This window comes from Peromyscus maniculatus, chromosome 20, assembly GCF_049852395.1.
Source record: "Peromyscus maniculatus bairdii isolate BWxNUB_F1_BW_parent chromosome 20, HU_Pman_BW_mat_3.1, whole genome shotgun sequence".
NCBI classification, from domain to species: Eukaryota; Metazoa; Chordata; class Mammalia; order Rodentia; family Cricetidae; genus Peromyscus; species Peromyscus maniculatus.
This window is the reverse complement of record NC_134871.1, coordinates 28,229,375-28,252,603: the sequence shown is the minus strand read 5'-3', so window position 1 is coordinate 28,252,603 and position 23,229 is coordinate 28,229,375. Positions and strand designations below refer to the sequence as shown.

At 44.3% G+C, this 23,229-nt stretch overlaps 1 protein-coding gene across 1 annotated transcript; it reads left to right on the top strand.

Annotated features, from left to right (window-relative positions):
- The first annotated feature begins 1,623 nt into the window (after positions 1-1,623).
- Erich5 (glutamate rich 5) lies at positions 1,624-22,137 on the top strand. Its single transcript, XM_015996372.3, has 3 exons — positions 1,624-2,143; positions 19,513-20,565; positions 21,768-22,137. Exons 1-3 carry the CDS (start codon positions 2,083-2,085, stop codon positions 21,908-21,910), a joined length of 1,257 nt encoding a protein of 418 aa, XP_015851858.3. The 5' UTR covers positions 1,624-2,082; the 3' UTR covers positions 21,911-22,137.
- Positions 22,138-23,229: the final 1,092 nt, after the last annotated feature.

Genomic DNA, 23,229 nt, shown 5'->3' with positions numbered 1-23,229 from the left:
AAGCACTGGGATTAAAGCCATCACCTCCTGGCTCATGACTTTTATTTTTAAAAACTTGAGAATGAAGAAGTTTTCTATGCCATGAACCATTCCCTGCATCCAAACTGATAGGATAAAGATGGGCCTCCTAATGTGACTGTTTCTATAGACAGGACTTTTAGAAGGTATTCAGTGCTAAGTGATGGGTCCCAAACCAACAGTTCTGCAGTCTTTTACAAGGGAGTGTTGAGACGTAGACATAAAGACGATGTGTGGAAAGGAGAGTCATCTGCCAGTCAAGGAGAGGGCCTTGGAAGAAACCAGCCTGTGGCTGGCACCTTGATCTAAACTCTAAAACTGTGAGCAAATGAATTTCTGTTGTGCAAGGCACTCAGTCTATTGTGTTTTGTTATAGCAGCCCCAGCAAACTAATACAGATGATAATGAAACACACTGAGTACTGTAAGACTTCGTGGGTATCTACTGCTGTAAAGGAAAGGGCTTCCTTAAAGTAGAATGGCAATTAACAAATGTAGAAAGAATAATATATTCTACTTATAAGTAGAAGTTCACCATTTAATAATTAGTCCAAATAAGAGATGATAGGTTAAAAGTAGTTATAATAGATTCATGGGAAACAGAATATTACTTACTTAACCTAACAGTCCCACCCCATAAACTGCAAAGAATACATTGTGACACTGCAGGAGAGAAACCCAGTAAATGCTAATTAACTTCCCAGTATCAAGATGCCCTGGTGTGGCTGACTCCTAAAAGAGAATGAAAGGGTATCATGGCTGGCCAAACCGCATCATGTGGAAATAGTCTTGAACAAATCAAACAAAGCCAATTCAAGAAATGTTGAATAAAACTAATAGCCTGTTTGTTTTGTTTTGTTTGTGTGAGACAGGGTTTCTTGTGTAGAAGAACCTTGGCTGTTCTAGAACTCACTCTATAAACCAGGCTGGCCTGGAACTCAGAGATCCAGCTGCATCTGCCTCCTGAGTGCTGGGATTAAAGGCATGTGCCACTACTGCTCTCTAAACAGCCTGGTTTTTTGTTGGTGGTGGTGGTGGTTTTTTTTTTTTGGTTTTTCAAGACAGGATTTCTCTGCATAGCTTTGTGTCTTTCCTGGATCTCGCTCTGTAGACCAGGCCGGCCTCGAACTCTTAATGTTAAAGGCATCGAAGACAAAGCAGGAGGCTGGAAAGGCGGCTCAGCACTTATGGACACTTGCTTAAGTTGTTCTTCCACACAACCCAGGTTAGGTTCCCTGTACCCACATAGAGGCCGGGCTGTGGTGGCGCACGCCTTTAATCCCAGCACCTGGGAGGCAGCACCAGGTGGATCTCTGTGAGGCCAGCCTGGTCTACATAGCAAGTTCCAGGACAGCCAGGACTATGTAGGGACCCTGTCACAAATAAGAAACAAATGAAAAATAAAAATTTCTTAATTAATTAAAAGGCAATGCAGGATTAGGAGAACCGCTCCAGATCACAGCAAACCGAAAAGAAGCAAGGCACCAAAGTCACAGGTGCAGTTCTGGATGGGAGAGCCTGAAGCTGACCGTGGAGGGCAGGTCTAACAGTTGGGTATCCGATGGTGAACTTCCTTGTGGTAACTGTGTTGGAGTTATGTAAGAGGATAAGACTGTCATCGCACATCTAGTCTACCAATCAATAGCCTCTGGCTGCAGCCGCCGCCTCCCCTCCCTGGCTATTTAGGACGATTTTTCACCCCATCCCTCCCAGTGCTTCGCTCTCGTCCCTCATCTCATCTCCTTTCCCCCTTTCCCTTCCCGGCACCCTCCGCCTCCTGTCCAGCTGGTTCCTTGGTTTCAGTTGTCCCTGCTCTCTCTTGCCTGCTGGTCGTCCAGCTGTCTGGCACTCTGCCCTCTCTGGTTCCGGCCACCTGTTTCTCGCTCGCCCCTCCAGGTGCGCACGGGGTACCCAGGGCCCCGCTGCGCGTGCGCCTTGAACTCTTGGGCAGCAAGATCCCACAGTCGGGAGAAACTTCAGCGGCAGGGTTTGCGGTGAGCATCGCATCCAAGCCCGGCGACCGACACTCGCGTGAGGCTGGGCCAGGCGACTGCACTTCTGCGCGATGGGCTGCTCCAGCAGCGCCCTCAACAAGACGGGCGACAGCAGCAGGTTCCGCAGCGGAGGTGAGCAAGGGTCCCACACCGCACACACTCCGGCTGGGGGATTCTGTGTGCAACCCTGGCTCAACCTCGCCAGCAGGGGGCAAGCTCCTTCCCGGAGGAGGGACTGAAGTGTGTCCATCCGGGTGCACCTGTTGCAGGACTCGGGGCCAAAAGCTGGGTGATGCGTTACCCGGTGAGGGTACTTGGCTCTAAATTACTAATTGAGCTAGCCGCCACATTCCCTTCACCGTGCAGATGAGAAATGTCTCATTCAGAGTTCTATTTTGCTCTCCCACGGACAGGTCAGCATCGTCGGATGACGACATGCAGAGAACACACTGTGCATCCCCTCCATGCACTAGATCCCTCCAGAAGTTTTAAGGAGGTCACATACGCTTTCCCCTGTCCCCAATTAATATATTCTCAAGGCATATGTGTGTGATGAAAGGTAGTCACCACTCACTGTTGTAAAGAAATTCTGCGAGCACATTTTAATCTTCTACTTACTGTACGCAGATGCTGGAGCTGCTCATGTAAATCACGGAAGCTGGAATTGGAACATGAGCACGTGAGACAAGTTATTAAGGTCATTCTGACAGTGATAAATATTGCAGAAATAATAGATGGAGATGAATGAACTCGGGAGTGACTGGGTTTCACAGCTAGCCCACTTCCTAGATTATAAATTGCTAGCATTTTGGACATTGACAGTTAAGTGGATTCTTCAAGTAGCTTATAGTCTTCATCAAGGTTCACTTTAGGGGGAATTTTTTCTTTTAATTCCTTTTCACCGGTGTTAGCATCCTGTGTTACTGCAGTAGCAGTGGTTTTGGATTGTTTTGTTTTGTGGCAGAGAACACAAGATTATCATGCAAGCCACTTCAGAACTCAGCCCGTATGTCCCACTCAGAACCCTGTTACTGTTAATGTTGTGCTGTGTGACCATCGAGATTTCTGTAGATAAGCAGAAAGTGAGGAAGCAGACAAAACTTAAAACCGTATGCGCAAATGACTGAGATCCCTTAACCGTGAAGAAATGGAAAGTGCGCCTAATGCACAGTGCCTGCTGACTCTTTCCCCTAGGAGTTCAGAACCCCTCACATCCCAACAGGCTCCACTGAGGTCAGTGCACTTAGAAGTTGCTTTCATGTTTCATGTCTCATTTTATAACCCAGATGGATTTTTGCATCTGTTCCAATGGTAATTCCTTACTGGTGTCCTCGTGAGAACGTAAGAAAAACCGATGCTTTCAGGAGATGGTATTATCACAGCTTCTCTCATTCACTCTTTTTTTTTTTTTTTTTTTTTTTTTTTTTTTTTTTTATGTATACAGAAGAGGGCACCAGATCTCATCACAGATGGCCGTGAGCCACCATGTGGTTGCTGGGAATTGAACGCAGGACCTCTGGAAGAGCAGTCGGTGCTCTTAACCGCTGAGCCATCTCTCCAGCCCTCATTCACTCTTAGTGCTAACTTGGGTTAAAAAGCAGAGTATTTTGTCAGAGTGGGTGTAGCTCAGTGGTGCAGCATGTGGGCAGCATGCCCAAGGCCTTGGGCTCAACGCCCAGCACACACACACCCCAGGAATGTAACTCAAGGAGTGGCAAATCAATAGAATGGGTGCTTTGCTTCTCTCATGTAGAAGACATTTGATCACTGTATTAACAATTCATATGAGTTAAACTCGTTTTTTTTTTACCCTTGCTTTCTTTGGTTGCAAGTTTTCATAAATGTTGTTCTGGAAGAAATGTTAAACACTTGCCAACAAGTTGAAGTGTATAGAAAATTGATTAAGATATGGCATAAATTGCTCAAAACATACCAAATCAACCAACAGGTGTATTGCTTCTGAGCCTTCATGGTACAATACTCTTGTAATCGAATACTATTGTATGTTCAGCATTTCAACTTTGTGATCTTGGAGGCCTTATAAATAATTCATTCCTCTCTCTACAGCTTAAAATTTCTTTAAATCCTAGATACAACCCAAGCTGGTGTATTGTGCTTTTAGATAAAAATATTCCAAGTTTATTAAATGCCTGTCATATGCACTCATTAACCACATGCTCCAGTGCCTAACAATGTTTAGTATGTAATAGGCTCTTGGTGAAAAATAAAGCCAAACATGAAACTTCGGACTGGCCAACTGTTCCAGTTGGCAGAAGTACAGGATTATAAAGGGAATGGCCATTAGTCTAGAATGGCAAGAGACTATGAAAGACTACCAAACTCTCACCTCCTTCTTTCCATTCCTAAATGATTATGTCAGAAACTTTGCACAATTCCAATCAGGTTCTATTGTAAGAGTACTCTTAAATCAGATCCCCAAGACAGTATTATTTTGGGGTGGCTTTTTTTTTTTTTTTTTTTTTTTGATACAAGGTCTCACTATACAGCCCTGGCTGGCCTGGAACTCAAAAGATCTGTCTGTTCCATCACCATGCCCAGGTTCAGATCTCCCAAATCTTGTAAATACTGTACCTTTCACTTACACTGTGGAACACTACTGCTTCACTTAAGGTTCTTACTGCTGTGATAAGCATCATGACCAAAAGGAATTTGGGAAACAAAGAGTTTATTTCAGCTTACAATTCTCAGATCACACTTCCTCACTGAGGGTAGTCAGGGCAGGAACCTGGAGGCAGGAGCTGAGACAGAAGCCATGAGGGATGACACTCACTGGCTTGCTCCCCATGGCTTGCTCATCCCACTTTCTTATAGAATCCAGGAGCACCTGCCCAGGGGTGGAACTGATCACAGTGAGCTAGACCTACCCACATCTGCAACCAAGAAAATGTTCCACAGGCTAGCCCACAGGCCAATCTGTTGGGGCATTTTCTCAATTGAGGTTCCCTTTTCCCAAATGACTCTACCTTGTGTCAAGTTGACAAAACAAACAAAAAAAACCAACAAACAAAAACAAAAAACCTAACCAGGACAGCTTCTAAGAACAAACTATCAAAGCAGTATTTTTGCCTTACTGCAGTGAAATAAGGAAACAAAATTCAACAGATTGTTTTATCAGCAGCTCATTTGGGAGGCATTTAGGTTTTTAAAATGTGTTTGTTTTGTCTTATGGTGTGAGTGTTTCGCATGTGCAGGCAGTGCCCGAGGAGGTCAGAAGAGAGCACTGGAGTCCCTAGAACTGGAAAACTGTGACGGTCAGTCAGGAGCCACCACGCTGGTGCTGGGAATGAAACCTGGGTCCTCTGTAAGAGTAGCCAGTGTTCTAAATCACCGAGCTGCTCTCCAGCCTCCCTGGGAGGTGTCCTAAAGAAGTCACATTTGACAATCTAGGAAGTGCCATCAAATTCTGACCAAGACCTCCCAAGTGCTCAATTTGCAAGCAGTATATTGTTCTTGGGACCTTTGAGCCTTCTGCACAGTCTCCAGTAACAGATGAGATGAACTCATATTGGGTTTTGCCTCTGATTTATTTTTTATTGAACATCACAAATGATAATTTCATTCATGAGTGCTGCCTAGGAGTATGAAAGCCCTATCTTGCAGAGAAATGAGAGTAGAATGTTGGTTTTGAGTGGCAGGGGTAGAAGGAGGGATGGAAGAATGTAGGTCAAAGGGGACAGAGCTTCAGTTATGGAGTGAGATAAATCCAGAGATATAGACATCATAAAGACAATAGTTAACAATATTATATATTCGTTTGCCAAGAGAGTAGATGTGGGTGGTTTTGCACATAAAAAAGAAGACAAAGAATCAAGATAAGTCTATTGAAAGATCATGGTGCTGGTGAGATGTCTCAGTGGGGAAAGCAGATGCCTCACAAACTTAAGGACCCGGCCTGTGTGCCATGCCCAGAACCGTGAAAAGGCTCAGGAGATAGCTGAGCCACAGAGTTGTCCTCTGACCTCTGTACATGTGTGATAGGTACAGCCAACACCCCCATCACACACACACACACACACAAACACACACACACACACACACACACACACACACACACACACACACACACACTACTAATTTAAAATCAAAGAGAAAACCTCATCATGAGCTAGGCATGGTAACACATGCCTTTTATCCTAGCAGAGGCAAGCAGATCAGTTCAAGCTATCCTGGTCTGCAGATACAACCAGGGCTACACAGAGAAACCATGTCTCAAAAAACTGGGGGAAGCAGGGAGGAGAAAACCCCCCATTATGTTATGTACTTACATGTAGACAATAAAAAAATTCTTTAAGCTTGCTGTTAGTAATTATCTGTTGAATGGGTTACTTCATTTAATCCTCACAACAATGCCGTAACTAGGCATTATGCTTATTTCTACTTTACAGAGATGGGTAAATAATTTACAAGGCAGGGCTGTCAAGAGTTGAAATGCGGCTTTGGACACCCGGGCTTCAACCAGTTTGTGCTAACTGTAATTAAATGGTTTTGCCTCAGATCATTCTGGACCTCCATTAGGCATATGGTCACTTTGGAAACAACAAACAAAAACACTAAGAAGTACTTATTCTCATGCCTGAGTGTTATGTAAATATTATATAACATATCACATATTATAATATGTAATATTATATATATAAATTAGATATATCACTGTTATACAAATGTCATATCATTTATATTGTATACTAGTATATTATATAATGTATTAATATTACATGTCAATATTAATAACACACTAGTATTATATTTCCATGGCAAGTGACCACATACCTCTTGGGTATTTAGAGTGATTTGGGGCACACAATATAAATATATTGCACAAATAAAACATCTATTATAATCCTCAAATAAGAGCCAGGGAAATAGGAATATTCAGAGGACATTTTTAAATATTTTTAATTTTAAAGACTTTGTTAGAAAGCTACACGTGCACGTGAGTGTAGCACCTGCAGCGCTGGATCAGGTGGTGGTGAGCCGCTCACGTAGGTGCTGGGAACAGAGCTCTGAACTTGGGCTCTTCACTGCTGAGTTGTCCCTCAACTTCCCACCTCTTTGTTTTGAGACAGTTCTTAGCTGAACCTGAAGATCACTGGGCTAGGCTGGCCAGCCAGTGAGCCTCAGAGGTCTGCCTGTCTCTGGCCACTCAGTGCTGGGATTATAGGTGCCTGCCATCTTCTAGATGCTTGAGGGGGTCTGAGCTGAGCTTCTTACGCTTGCCTGGCACTTTACTGAGCTGTTTTCCAGGACCCAGAAAACCTATTTTTTAGGCTCAAATGTCAATCAGCCGGCTGACACTGGATAGACAGATAATAGGCAGCATAGGAACATAACGTGTTCCACTAATGGTGGGAGGTGGGGGGTGGGGGGTGGGGGGGTGGGGGTGGGAGTGGGGTGGGGGGATATTTGCTCTGACTCAGCAGATGTGAGTTCCCTGCCTACCCCAGGTTTTTCCATCACTTCTAAAGCCAATGCTGCAGGTGTATGCCTTGGGAACACGGGAAGAGACCGGCCTCTGGCTGCTCCAAGCTTAGAACAGGGCCTGATTGTTACAGTAGCACTGGCATTTTTACTCAGAGCCCTGAAAAGTGTGAGGAAAGAGGCTTTTGTTTGGGGAAGAAAGACAAATAGGTTGAAGTTAGAATTTCTTAATTTTGTGGGAGCAAATTCTAAGCATTACAGCCATTTCTGACCTGATGGAGCTCGAACAGAGAGCCTGTATCCACTTCATAGGCTTCAGTGTCTCCACAGGTCTCTCCACCCTCTTCCCCAGCCTGTCTCCATGCTGACACACGAGTAATGCCTGCCCCATTCTTTCCTGATATAAATGGCACCCTTTTCTGCCAGGATTCTTCATCCTTAGAGTTTACAGTTAAGCACCAATGTGGACAAAAGAAATAGATGGGAATTATCGGCAAATTCATTGCTGGGTTAATGTGTACATTTCCAGTGATGCTACAATTGTCAGTTTATTTTAACCTGAATTTCACTAGCTGCTTGAAGCCTGTTCCCTAGGCAATCAGGCAGATTTGAATTTTACATGGTAGGAGAATGGCCTTTGTAAAGGGCATAGTCCAGACTTCAACCAATATTTTCACACAACGAAAGTTAAGACTGAATTCAGTCTTAACCAGATTATGTTGCATTGTTTTGAAGAGCATCACTAAAATTAACATTAATTTGTATAGTGTTTTTCTTCTGTACAGATACTATATGAATGGGATTTTTTTTTCACGTGCTAGAAGTCTCTGGATTGAGTTTTGAATGCTCAGAATGTCTTTGGCATAGACCTAGGTATTACATATGGCTACTTTAGATAAAATATAGGAAATGCAGATACGTGGCTCAAAATGTGAAGTTTTTGAAAAAGGTATGTATGAAAAGTGTTGCCTCCCCTCAGCACCGGCTTTTCGGTCACCAGCGTTTATTAGTTTGGTTGCTTTGTTGTTGGTATGTTTTGTTTTAAGTTCTCACTCTGTAGCTCAGGCTGGCCTTGAATTCACCGCATAGGTCACCCTGCCCTCAAACCTGGCAGACCTCCTGCCTCAGCCCTCCAGGGGTTGAGATTACAGGTGTGCCATCCCTACACAGGAAGGTTTTCTTGTGTTTGTTTGTTTGGTTTTGTTTTCAACTGCTTGCTTGTTTTTGTATATTTTTCCCTTGAGTTTTGTTTTTATTTTTCATTTTGGTATTTTTCCTTTTATTGAAAATAGATTTTTTTCTCACACATTATATCCTGATTATGGTTTCCCCTTCCCTACTCCTCCCAGTTCCTCCCTACTCCCTCTAATCTAGATTCACCCCGTTTCTATCTCTCATTAGAAAACAAGCATTCTTCTGAGGGATAATAATAAAATAAAACATACTATAGTAAGATAAAATAAAAACTAACGCATCAGAACAGGACAAAACAAAGAGAAGGAGAAGAGCCTAAGAAAAGGCACTAGAAATAGATACAGATGCAGAGCCCCACTCAAGTGTTCGCACACTCAGAATCCTGTAAAAACACTAAACTGGAAGCCATAATACCTATGCAAAGGGTCTGTAGGGTAAAAAGAGAGAAGAAAAATATGAATAAAATATAAATAAAAAATAAAACAAAGTAAAAAAGAAAGAAAAGAAAACAACAGCAACAACAATCCAAAAGCCTGATGGGACACTGTGAGACAAGAACCTCCAAAGATGCCGTTGAGTTCATTTTCTGTTGGCCGTCTACTGCTGTGCAAGCGGCCTAAACGTAAGAGTAGTTTGTTGCTTCAGTAAGTCTCCCTTGGAGAAAACTAGATCTTCATCTGCAGGTGGTTATCAATTGGAGATTTCTTCTGGATTGGGGATGAGGGCTTCTGTCCACTTCTTTCAGCTCTAGGACTTCATCTGGTGCAAAACCATTCAGTCCCTCATTTTTGGTATTTTGAGACAGGATCATACTATGTGGTCAGGTTGGCGAACCCCCTGCCTCAGCATTTTGGATTCTGGGATTCTAAATGTATACCATCACCCTGAGCTGAGAGTTTTTTTTGTTTTTTTGTGTTTTTTGTTTTTGTTTTTTAAATGCATTGCAAATTGCTTTCCCTGTCTTTATTTGTAAAACATAGTGTCCTCTACCCACTGTTCTGTATTTTTTCTAGCCTAACTCTATGGAGACATTGTTCTCACTTCTATACCAGCAAAATAATCTGTTGTGTGGCTTATTTGACCAGTCCCCTGCTGAGGGACATTTGATCTGTCTCCAGCCTTTCCTGTCGTAACCAAGCTGAGGTGAATTCCTTTGTGCACACATCATTTTGAATGTGTGCAAGCATATCTGCAGGTTTCTCGGAAGTGGCGCTGCTAGGTCAGAGGGGGTACAGGTTTATAACTTCGATAGGAAACTGCCTAAAAACTCCACGACAGTAGCATAAGTGTACAGCCTCAGCGTCAAATCTTTCACGACAGAAAGCTTTCAGACATTTAGGCAGCCACATCAAAACATGAGGAGAAAAGGCAAGGCGCAGGAAAGGGGACAACTGCTTGATTCCAGCTTCATTTTAAAGCAAACATCAGTACCAAACACAGCCTGAAAACTGAAGCTATGTGGGGATGAGCAACTTGTCTTGTACTGGCAGTATTATAGTTCACGCTTTTTAACTTAGCTGTCAGCCTCCAGTTCACCTGCAGTCTAGCCCCAGGCCTGCAGAAACTTCTGACCATATCATGACCTTATATGTAGGAAAAGTGGAGTCAACAACTATTGAGAGTACAGTGAATGGACAGGGATCTGTGACAATAAGAGGACGCAGAAAAGCAGAAGAATGAGGATCCAAGAAACAACAGGAAATAAAAAGTAGCTCAGGCCACACTAGGCTGGGGGAGTGTTGGCCTGTGGTGACTGTCTCTCAGGCTTGTAGAAAAGGCAAACAGTATAACAAAGCTTGATTGTGTAGCATGACGCCAAGCTTCCTCAAGGCTGGCTTGTCCAAACTCATAGCCAGTCAGTTTCACATCAAATTTGAAAGGGTATCACAGCCCCTGGGGGGTTTACTCAAAACCTTAGCAATATTCATTTAAAAGCATCAAAACTCACATGTGTGAGATCTGGTGTGTGTAAGTGTTGGTAGGACTGGGTCATAATTTTTTTAATAGAAGTACTGGAATGTGGTATTGACATATGCATGTAATAAGTATGAATGAATGTCTCCCATGTGCCTCAGTGACCTCAGAAGGTTTGGTTATTTGACCAAACAACTACAAAAAAAATCATCTACTTTATGGTGGTCAAAAAGAATTTTTAACAGAAATTCAGGTAGTTAGAAAACATTGATTTTTAAATTTAACCTCTGTAGGTCTTTTTTAGTTAATTTGTAATGGAATTTTCCCAGGGTCCTGGGGAAAATGCTATGTCCGGCAGGGGGTTATCTGAGGGAAAGAAATCTACGTACACCACGCTCTTTTGTCCATTTACTTTATTTCTCTAGGACAAAACTCTATCTATACAGCTTCAGCTCCACCCTCACATTCGGCTCCTCTCTGTGCCCACTGCCCTGACATAGACCTAACTAAGCTCCTGTGCGCTTGACCTCATCTTCGTCCTCTGTTCTTCATCCTCCATCTTTCCTTCCTTGCTCCTTACTCCTGACTCTGAGAAACTCTGCCTTCTTCTCTTCTCTCCAGTCATGCAGCTCTGTCTACCATCTACAGAAACTGCCTTGTTCTTTGTCTCCCAGCCACTTGACTCTGCTCTGGCTGGGAATCCTGTTCCAGTCTTTACTGCACCTGGTTATGCAAAAAGCCCTCTTGTCCTCAGCCATTAGCTCTGCAATGCTGCTAGGCCTGAAGGCAGGGGGATGGTCTGAGCTTCATTTGCACAAAAAACAAGGCTATGCATCTACAGCCTGCCTGTCTCCTAGGCTCTATAGGGGTGTTAGTTACTTAGTGGATCAGCAGTAGGTCTGAGAAGCTTAACTGTTTGCCATATGCCTAGTAGTACATGGGGACACAAGAAATTCATAGCAGAAGACAGCTGATACATGAACAACTGAATAACATCAAATATTCCTTGATAAATGGCTTCCTCTAGAAAAACGCCTTGACTTTTTTAGGTATAGCTTTAATATACAGCTGAATCTCTATAATAAGTTCTTGCAGCCTACTGTACATTTGAAGTTCAATTACGTGAAATATTGTTTAAGTTCACCTCTGCTCAAAATGAGGACCCTATTAACATCTACTGGTAGATAGACAAAATCACACGCTGGGGTTGGAATTGGAGTCATGGTAGCAGAACAGTGCATTCACACACTGTGATGGGGGATGGGTAAAACCATTCAGAATAGCTCCCTGATGTAGAATAGGTCTGGGAAGATGGCAAGGAAAGAAAACGAGTGTGCTGGACCACTCTGTTGGGCAGGTTCATGCTGTGGCACCACTGTTTTCCAAAGTCGCCTAAGAGTAGATTTTAGTGGCTATGCTTATGAGACAGATGAAAGGTGCTGTGATCAGAAGAGGGAGGGCTTCTCAGCAGAAGAATTAAAGCAAAAGTTCTAAGAACCTAGAGCCTCCACAGAAGCAGCACAGAACGCACCAAGAGCACTTCCTCGGGATGCTGTGGAGAACAACCAAGATTGACTGAGGCCCTCGGCATCCTGCCTGGCACAGCAGAGGAAATATTGACCTGAGTGTTTCTCCTTGCTGGGTAGAAACTTTTCATTTCTGATCAGAGCAGTGAGCTTGATTGAATAGCCTGCACCATAATGTGGATTTCAGGTATGTTAGCTCTGGTTCCAGTCCTACCAGTAATGTGGCCTGGTATTTGGTTTCTTTGTGTGCCTATCACAACGGTGCTTGCAACAAAGGTTCTGTTGGTTCAGCTGTCGAAACAAATTTGTCAGTTTATAACAGAGTCAGAGATAATGAGCATCAAAGGATTAGGCCCAGAGCAGGGCAAGATTTGATGAAACAGATGGGCTCAGAAAACAGACACATCCTTAAACCGCTTTGGGTGGAATCAGTGCGTCCGTCCTCAGCACTTATTACATAATGATATAGACTAGGCAACAGGCTGGCTCCTGTTTGTGGACCAAAATAAAAGTACTTCACTGCCTGCAAGTTAGGGTGCTAGAGGGCGTGCTCTACCTTGTCTACTTTGAGGAGGGGGTTCATGTGTTTAGAGATGCTTGGGTTTGAGGAACTGTAGAAGTACCAAGTTGTAGTTGATGCGGAGGTAGGTATTACTTGAATTTTCCTACAGACAATAAGCCCTAAGGTAGCAGGGAAGAGCCCTTCCTTGCGGCCTGCTACAATCCCTATGCCCAGTCCAGAGCCTGCCTATGACAGACATTGATAAATACTTGATGGAAAATGAAATTGATGCCAAAAGTAGAATGAAACATTTTTATTTTTAAAATCATTTTTGTTATTTTCAATTATGTGTATGTGTGTGTACTATGTGTTGGAATGTGCACATGGGTGTAGGTGCCTGTAGGGGCCAGAGGTGTCTGATTCGCTGGAGCTGGAGTGACAGGAGACACCTGATGTGGGTGCTGGGAATCAAACTGGTCCTCCTGAAGAGTAGCACATGCTCTAACCTCGGAGCCATCTCTACAGCATGGAAACTTTTTTTTTTGTATGAAAGTTACCAGTGGTACTGGGCGGTGGTGGTGCACGCCTTTAGTCCCAGCACTCTGGAGGCAGAGGCAGGTAGATCTCTTTGAGTTCGAGGCCAGCCTGGTCGACAGAGTGAGTTCCAGGGCAGGCTCCAAAGCTACACAGAGAAACTCTGTCTTGAAAAACAAAAACAACAACAACAACAACAACAGCAAAAAAGGCAGTTACCAGTGGCACTTTTTGAAGTCAGTCAAGTCTGATCATATTGCTGCTGTTGTGACCGTGGTTTCATTATCCATCACTGATGATGCTTTAAAGCCCACCATGAGAATGAGACACTTTTGTAGGTCAGTATTGACAACTCACAGTGTTTAGGGGCCTGTGTACCAAAGCCTTCTTATGGGGCAGTTCATTCTTTCTGTTGCCCATTGTCAAATAACAAATTTAACTAATAAAAAAGAACACATATTTTAAGCTCATTAGGTTCTTAGGAGAGGTATGCTGATTTAAATCAGATATTGTCTAGATTACCTAACCCTCACCTTCTACTGTAGATTATCAGGTGCTACTGTTAATCCTATTTAGCAAACTGACTCTAGTCTTATACATTTAACTTCTTGTGAAATGTATTTGCTGTTAAAATCCTATATAAACTGGGGGGGGGGTGGTGTGGCACACGCCTTTAATCCCAGAGGTGGATCTCTGTGAGTTCGAGGCCAGCCTGGTCTACAGAGGTAGTTCCAGGACAGCTAGCACTACACAAAGAAACCCTGTCTTGAAAAACAAAACAAAATTCTCTATAAAAACCTGTGCCTGTGTTTTAGGCATGTCAACACCTACCCTCCAGTTTTCCACTTTGGAAGGATTGTGGGGTCCTACCACCACCTTACCCTGGGTACTCTCAAGGAGAGAGGAACAAGAAAACATTAGATAGAAAGAGAGACCTAGCCGACAAGAAGAAGACAGAAACACAGGATCCTTCGGGAGGACCTGGCTCAGTACCCGCTGACACAGAGCTGTATTCAAAAGGGCTTTTTATAACAATGCCAAGGGCAAAAGACCTCCTGCTTGCTCAATACAGCCAAGTATAGACCCTTCCAAACACCTGGTACTCAGGCCTGTGGTCCAGTCATCCTCTTATGCAGTCCTGCTGGGTAAAGCAAGCTCAGATCTCACTAGGAAACCTCTGTGGGCTCCCACAAAGGGTGAACTTTGGGAATGCACCCAGCAGGCATAGGTGGGTTAACGGGACTATTGAGGTCCAGCCCCTCGATAGCCTTCTCCCAGGGTCTATGGAAGAATCTACAACCAGCTGATAATCTAATCTTAGATGATATGAAATGAATCTACATACATGAAACTCTTTAGTCCGTTCACTTTACTCTTCTGAGTCGGTTCTCTCTCCACACAGCTTCTATTCTGCTCTCTTATGTAGCTCCTTTCTTGCCTGATTTCTCTCTACGTTTTTCTCCTGTTCCCTCTAAGTGCTATCTCAATTCCTTCATCTAGTCCTGCCCCATTTAGGTTCTCATCCATCTAGTTCTTTTTCATCTTAGCTCCTTTCCCATCTCCTCCTTTCTCATCTCGTTCTTCCCCACCTGGCTCTTCCTCATCTTCCATCTTGTTCTTCTAGTTCTCCGTCTAGTTTTCAGTAAATGTTGTCCTCAAGTCTCTGAGGTTTACAGTTATATACCCATGCAATAGCAATGCTCTGGCTAAGACAAGGTCACCAGGCTTGAATTCCCTCAGGGTCAAAAGGAGGGACAATAAGATCCACACAAAAGAGCAGTAATTGCCAGACATCATCTGCAACCCCAAAGGGAAGTGACTAATGGGGAAATGTATCAACTAAGGGCTAAATTCAGTTAATGTCTAAGCAAGGGGGATTTTGTGTGCTCAAACTATGTTCTTAGAAGTGGTTAAGTAAAGTGTTAAGAGTCTGACAGTGACGAGTGAAAATAAAACTGCCTTATTTTCCTTTGGTTCCTTATCTGTCCAAGCTATCATGGCAGCTGCTGTTTTCTGGCTGGGCGAAGGAGTGCACTTGGTGGCTGGGCAGCCTGAGTCACAGCTAGATGCATCTAGCAATTGTTAAAAGGAGATCTGGAACTAGATTTGGAAAAGGAGAAAGTTAAGCTTAATTAGCACATCCGCCTGGCCTGGGCAGTGTAAATCTTTACCGTCTCTGACAGATGGTCTGTTCTTAAAAAGTCTGGGAAGTTTCTCAGGTAAGATACTTTCGTCCTGAGAAGGTTCTGGCCGGATGTTGCTAATGACGATAGTTCTAGAGAGGCTTGAAACTGGGGGTCTGGCTGTGTTGCTGCCTTTAGCAGAGTTGGGGTAGGTTCTCCAAATATTCCAATAGCATAGGGGAAACTGTGTCCAGTGAATGATCAACACATTGTTCTAGAAATGAAGAAGCTACAACAGCACTCAAGAAATTCATTGCAGGAAAATGGCTAATATTCAAGAGCCAATATCACCAAGACTTCCTTGAGGCTTGGCTTTGTCCTCTGGAAATGCCCTTGGCTTCTTCCGGATATTAGCTTTTGCCATAACCAGCTGAATTCCTACTTCATTTTTCTGTGGTTCCCAGCAGTGGGTGAACATGGCTTGCTTCATCTTACTGACAGTACTGATCACTATAGTAACTATTTCATCAGGAAATATCACTGGGCAAGCATCTGTGACTAATACAGTAACACACTTCCGTGTTAACTCTGAAGGCAGTTACTACCAGGACAGCCTGTGTCGGAGCAAAAGGGGCTGCTTTATCAGAGTGGATTTCCCTGTGGTCCTGGGAAAGATGCTTTATCAGAGTGGATTTCCCTGTGGTCCTGGGAAAGATGCTTTAACATGATGGATTTCCCTGTGGTCCTGGGAAAGATGCTTTAACATGATGGATTTCCCTGTGGTCCTGGGAAAGATGCTTTATCAGAATGGATTTCCCTGTGGTCCTGGGAAAGATGCTTTAACATGATGGATTTCCCTGTGGTCCTGGGAAAGCACTTTCATTATGCTCACTTTCTTGCTGGTGTTTTGAAAGTTTCATTCATGATGAATGAGGTAGGGAAGGGAGATGAAGAGAGACCTCTCTCAGTTTGGTCATTTGAGCCCTTAACACTGACAGCCTGTACCTGATCACTCTAGACCTTCCTGTAAGAGTCACACTCGGTCTGTAGAGCAAGGTGGAGAGACATATGATTTCTCTGTCTTTGTTTTTATCACTGCCCCCTCACAACACACACACACACACACACACACACACACACACACACACACACACCCCTACACCTATCCTCATTTTGCCTTTATGCCAAAAGTGCCTTTTTCCAGACACAGGCAACATGCATTTCTGGTCAAGGTCTGGCTGCCCCCCCCCCCCACTCTGCCTCTCTATGTACAACCTACGTCTGTCTCTACCACATGCCTCCAGCAAAACCATGCATGTCTCCCTCTTAACGCAAACCCTTACCCATATTTTCTGTCTCCAGGATCAACGTGATTCACCAGTGGTACCCAAGACTCTCCCTCTTCCCATCACTGCATCCAGCTTTTATCTCTCCTATCTGGGGACCTGGGGTACTGAACTAAGCCCCTATCTCTAGAAAGGAGGCTTCTCAAAATCCATATCTGACCTGCCCACTCCTGTGTTCAGTTTTTTCCCACATTTTTTACTATGTTAAAATTAGATTGGGAGAACATCTTGATATGTTGATAACATATCATGCACATGTTTACTGTGACATTTGAGCAAGCTTTGCACAGTGTGTACCCACAGATGCACCCATGTGAATCAGCAATTCAGATCATGACTGTTTCCATTTCTCCAAACCTTTCCTCATGCCTCTTGGAATTCTCTGCTCCTGTCCCAGGTCCAGGCCTGCATTGTTCTGCATTCTATCACAGTTGAGCAAGTTGAAATAACTTTCTAGTTTATAAAAACATGATCACACAGCAGTGGTGGTGGCACACATCTTTAACTCCAGCACTTGGGAGGCAGAGGCAAGCAGATTACTAGGAGTTCGAAGCCAGCCTGGACTACAGAGTGAGTTCCAGGACAGCCAGGGCTGCAAAGAGAAACCCTGTCCCAAACAAACATACAATAAACAAACAGAAATGATTATACAGTATATATTTGTCTCCTTTTATGCAGCATTATTGTTTTGAAAATTGGTGAATTGTCAGGTTGTTGCACTTACAAATTGCTTTCTGTTTCTTTGTTTGTTTGAGTCAAGTCCCATGGTGTAGCCCTGGCTGGCCTGGAACTCATTATGTAGACCAGGCTGGCCTTAAACTTGTGATCCTCCTGCCTCTGTCTCCTGAGTGTTGGGATTCCAGGTGTATGCCACTATGCTTGGTACAGCATTCCATTGTATGAATATACCTCAGTGTGCCCATTCACCTTATGATGAAAATTTAGCTTATAGTTTCTAGTTATCCCAAATAAAGCCACAGTGAACATTTTATCTATACATCTCTCTAAACAACTGTTTTCTCCTGGTAAAATAAGAGAGAGATGGCTGTGCTACATTACTTGTGTGTGTTTTAACTTTGGTGCTGAGAACTGAACCCAGAGTCTTGTGTCCTCTGACCACAGGTAGTACTTCTGAGCTCCCCATAATGTGTATACCTAGTCAACGTGTTAATAAAGCCCCGTTCACAGTTCCCAGCATTCATGCTTCACTCTGCGCTCATCAGCGCCACCTACAGGCTCCTCCACGATCTCACTGCAGCCTGGCCTCCAGCCACTCTTCCCGAAGCCTCCAGACTTCTCTGGGCATTCTTTGGGAACTCCAAAGAAGCTGCTCCATATGGTTCAGTGCTTGCCGGATCTCTTCCTACTGTGTTTATGAGGGCAGAGTCTGTGCTTTTCATGTTTACTCAGAAACTGCCTTTATCTATCACCATGTGTTTAATTGGAAAATTTTCTTTTCTTTTTGTTAGAGTGTCTGTTGAGGTTAGATTGAAAACATGGCTCTCACTTTGTGTTCTCTAAATTACGGCAGAGTGACTATTTTAAATGATTATTAGTGCACAGTTACTGACTTGAAAGGAGATAAGAATGTGCAATGGGAAGGGGTGGGGTGATGGTGAAGTAGGTTAGAAAAATGAGCTACAAGGTCCTTTTCTTCCACAGTAGCAGTTACTTGAAATGCCCCAAGCCAAAAGATCGTAAAGTCAATTCATGTAGGTACCTAGGGAAAAGCATTCTTCCGGTGGGTGTGGTGGGTCACACTCACAATCCCAGCATTGCGAGGGTGAAGCCAGAGGATCCTCTGTGGGAGGCCAGCTTCGGTCAACAAACAAACAAACAAACAAACAAACAAACAAACAAACACCCCCAACAGCTGAAAGGTTGAAAATATTTGCTCCAGAGAAGGGAAACCAGAAGAGGAGACCGGAGCTACTTAACTTCCGTGATGGCCAGGACAAGTCTTTAGATCGTGTGCATATGTAACCGGGGTTGGGAAAGAAAAGGAAGTAAGAAAAACACCTTTTAAAGTGGGACAGGGACAGAGAAGAAAACATTACCTGCAGACCCACTTTGACTCTAGGGGGTATTTTCTTCTGGCCCCCCTCCCTTTGTGATTTGCTTTTCCTCTCTTCCTTCTCTTCTTCCTTCCTTTCCTTCCTTTTGACTTAGCTGTGATCACCTCTAACACCAAAACCTGGCTTTGTGAGCTGTGTGCTACACAGCAGACCTTGCTTCTCCTTGTTTGACCAACCCAACACGAACGCCAATCTTTTGTTTGTCCTTATGTTATGCCCAGATTGTGACCCCAAAGAGACCACCAAAGACCTTGGATGTCCAGAACGCAACAACAAGGTTTATTCTGTAGACACAAGTCTAGACAGGGAACTCATTCCTACACCCAATACAGAGAGGCAGGGAGGAGGTGCTCTTTCTTTGTGTGGCTAGCTTTTTAAAGGCAAAAACCAGCGTTCTGAATTTCACTGCTCCCTGTCCCCAACATGAGATGGAACTCGGGTTGAGCTGTCCCTGTACTACTGTCCGAGGGTGCTAGCCTTTACTATGAGGGCTTCCGTTGTGGAGCCTTTCCTTTTCATTGAGGGCTGCTCTGAGTCTAAGGCCAAGGACCACTCAGGGACAGCTAAGGAGGAGAAAGGGCGAGAACAAGAGAAACAAAGGAGCTGTGATGAATTAGAATATGGGACAGAAGTCTTGACGGGATGCTCAGGACAAAGCTGGGTTTGAGGACCCTAATGTATAAGGTGAGGTATTTGGGTTGATGATATTAAAGGCTTTGGCTTAGAGTGAGGGTTGTGGTTTGATTGAACCATTAAATCTACTTGATGTCAATAAACTTTCTCAAGATAGCTAAATAATAACTCTGTTCTCTCTTTTCTACTTATTTTTCAACTAAATGCTCAAAAAGTACCTGCAAATGAGGATCCTTCCACTGGAGAACAAAGCAAGTTCTGCGTGGCCCAACCCACAGCACGTACACCAGGAAGAGAAGCTGCCCTTTACGACAATGCACAAAGGGCTGGCCATGCCCCATTAGAGAAGCCCAAGGCTTCAGTGGTGCCCACCGCCAATGGTGTTAAATCCTGCCACCCACCGTCTCTGGCAAATGATGAGGCCCCTAGAAAGGATGCCACAGACCAGACAGGACCCACAAAGGAGACTGAGCCTCCAGTGCAAGGGGAAGAATCTGAGCTACCTCAGCCAGAGGGCAAAGATGGAACACTGGAAACGGAGGAAACGAAGAAAGATGTGGAGACAAGGACAGAGGCCCAGTCTTTACAAGGAACAGCTGAGACTGAGCCTCTAGGAATAGAAGCCAGGAGTCAGCCTCCGAGGACACCAGGAGAGAGGGAGGACACTGAGATTCCACAAACTGCTGGAGTGACGGAGCTTCCAGAAACAGCTGAGAAGACTCTGCCTCTGGAAACAGCTAAGGAGCCACCACCTGAAGAAGCAGCGGGAAAGAATGCACAGCCCCAGATTGTAGAAGCGATTCCCAAAGAGGACAACTCTGCAGAAATAGTGGAAGGATATCAGTCTGTGGAACAAGTTGAACAAAAGGAACTTCAAGAGACCTTGAAGGACGAACAGTTCCAGCTTCTAGAAGCAAGTCCCAAAGAGAACAGCTCTCCCAAAGTAGCAGAAGGGGGTCAGGCTGCAGAAAGCAGTGAAGAGCAGCAACCTCGGGAAACACCGTGCAAAGACGAGCAGCCCCAACTTCTAGAAACCGTTCTCAAAGAGAACGAAACACCACAAACGCCAGACAGAAGCCAACTTGTGCAAACTCCTGGAATGAACCAGTCACTCTGTGAAACTCCTGATGGGATCAGGGCCGCCCATGAATCTCAACCCGAAGCAACAGCTGGAAGCAGGGAGCAGCTGGCCGGAACTGCAGAGACAGCACCAGATGTGGAAATGGCCAGAGAAATTCACACCGATGAAGAGGAGCAACGCATTGAAGGTAAAGGAGGCTAGCTGAGGGGGCTGGAGAGATGGCTCAGAGGTTAAGAGCATTGATTGCGCCGGGCGGTGGTGGCGCACGCCTTTAATCCCAGCACTCGGGAGGCAGAGGCAGGCGGATCTCTGTGAGTTCGAGGCTAGCCTGGGCTACCAAGTGAGATCCAGGAAAGGCGCAAAGCTACACAAGAGAAACCCTGTCTCGGAAAACCAAAAAAAAAAAAAAAAAAGAGCATTGATTGCTCTTCCAAAGGTCCTGAGTTCAATTCCCAGCAACCACACGGTGGCTCACAACCATCTGTAATGATATCTGGTGCCCTCTTCTGTATACATAATAAATAAATAAATAAATATTTTTTTAAAAAAAGGCTAGCAGAGGGTCCGACTGCTTGCACAGGCTCCAACCGGTTGGAGGCCAGCTCTGGGGTCCTGAGGTATCTCCCAGGTGGTCGAGTTTCACTTGACCCAAATGAAAGACTTCCACACTTGGGAAACACATCTCTTCAAGGTTCAGTTCAGCTCCCAGCAAATTGTTTCTAAAGCAAAGGCTGTGTCAAAATTTTAAAAATTTATTTTATTATTAGTATCTGCCTGGATGTCCACGTCCATGTGGGTGTGTGCAGGTGTGCACATGTGTGCAGGCCAGAGGTCAGCATCAGGCAGCTTCCTCAACTGCTCTCCCTCCACCTTCTGTGTGAGGCAGAATCTCTCCATCTGTAGCTTACTGACTTAGTTCTAACTAAGGGAATGATGACTCTGTCTGGCTCATGCCGCATGTCTTTCCTGCATTACAGATGTGCTCTTCTGTACACAGCTTTTTATGTAGGCTCTGGGGATTTGAACTCAGGTCTTCACACTTGTGTAGCAGGTACTCTTATCCACTTAGGGAATGTTGCATCAGGAGCTGATGTAGAGGCCGTGGAGGGGTGCTGCTTACTGACTTATTCCCCATGGCTTGCTCAGCCTGCTTTCTTATAGAACCCAAGACCACCGGTCTAGGGATGGCACCACCCACAATGGACTGGGCCCTCTCCCATCAATCCCTAATTAGGAAAATGCCCTACAGACAGATCTTATGGGCGCATTTTCTCAACTGAGGCTCCCTCCTCCCAGATGACTCTAGCTTGTGTCAAGGTGGCATCGAACTAGCCAGGACACACTGCTAAGCAAGCGTCTCTTACTGTCTCCTTTGGCTGATTTTTCTAGGTGAGACAGGAGAGAAGGTGGAAGCAAAGATGAAAACCGAGAGAGAAAGTGAAGAAGCCAAAGAAAAGGAGACAGGAGAAGCCGTGGGTCTCGGAGCCGCAGGGGACAGCGACGGAAGGGCTAGCGCACACAGCGCCTCGTAGCAAAGGGCGGGAAAATTTGCGGCGGGGCACACGCCGTCATCTTTCTGTAGCTATGTGGTTTATACAAGGAGTGTGGCTGTAGACTGACTTAGGAACAGGAGAACAAATGCTGTTTTTGATTGCGTTATGCCCTAAAACTGCTAAGCTAGACAAGGTATTTTTAGGTACTTAGGATAATTATGCTTTCAAAGTGACAATAGCCAAAGCCAATAAAAACTGTAAGACCATTTAAGAATGTGAAGGTGATTTTCTTCCTTTCGGGATAAAATGGGACCCTGAAAGGAAAGAGTAAACATTTAGATGTAGTGGGGCTAGAGAGAGGGATTAGCAACATTTAAGGAGCTCATGATGGCAGGGTTACAGTTATAATGATGGGATAATAACCCCAGAACGCAGGACGAACTCCACCTAATATTTCCGTCTTGTGATGGGAATTAGAGCTGCGGCCAGGGTGCTGCGGCCGGGGTGCCATTTCGAGATTTGGCATTTTCACAATGAAAGGGTGCACATTCTCCAAGTGCCATTTTGAATTGGCTGGTGATTTTATGCTCACTAGAGGTGTTTCAGTTGGTGATTTTTTTGTTTGTTATACTTACTAACAGAAAATAATTTTAAATTACTTGACCTTTAGTGCATTTCTGAGGTAATAGCAAATAAAACAAACCCAGCAAGGATTAAGTCCCAGCTTCAGGGCTACAGAGACATCTTAGCAGTTTCAAATGTTTGCTGCCAAGCAAAAGAGTAGGGGTTGGAGCCTCAGAAACAGCTCTAGGTGGGCGTGGGAACTGCCTGGAAATCCAGCCCAGAAGGCAGTGGCATATGGGGAAAGGTAACAAACAAACAAATAACAACAAAACCCAACAAGAACGCACTAGCTCTGTTGTTTATGTGGAATCTTCCTGAGCCCTGCTCCCCTTTAAATGACTGCATATTAGCATTAGGTTTTAGATATGAAGAAGAGCTAAACAGTCAAGATTTTGAATGCATTCATGTATCACAGAGTCATTTTTCCAGAATTCTTCCAAAGAAAGCAAGGGACTCTGGTGATGATTGTGTGTGAATCACAATATGGTGGTTAATTTGTTTTTTGTTAAGTGCTCTGTGTTTCTGAATATCAAAGTAGGCCTATGGAAAATTTATTATACCATTTTAATACATATTTTTAAGGTAACCACTGAGATGAACAATTAGCATCTTTTTGCTTTAGTGTCAACATTAAAATGATGCATAAGGTGAGCTGTGACTACTAACTGATGATATAGAGTAGATGCTCACTGTTCTGACTTCAGTGTTAGCTTATGCCCCTGACAACACACCAG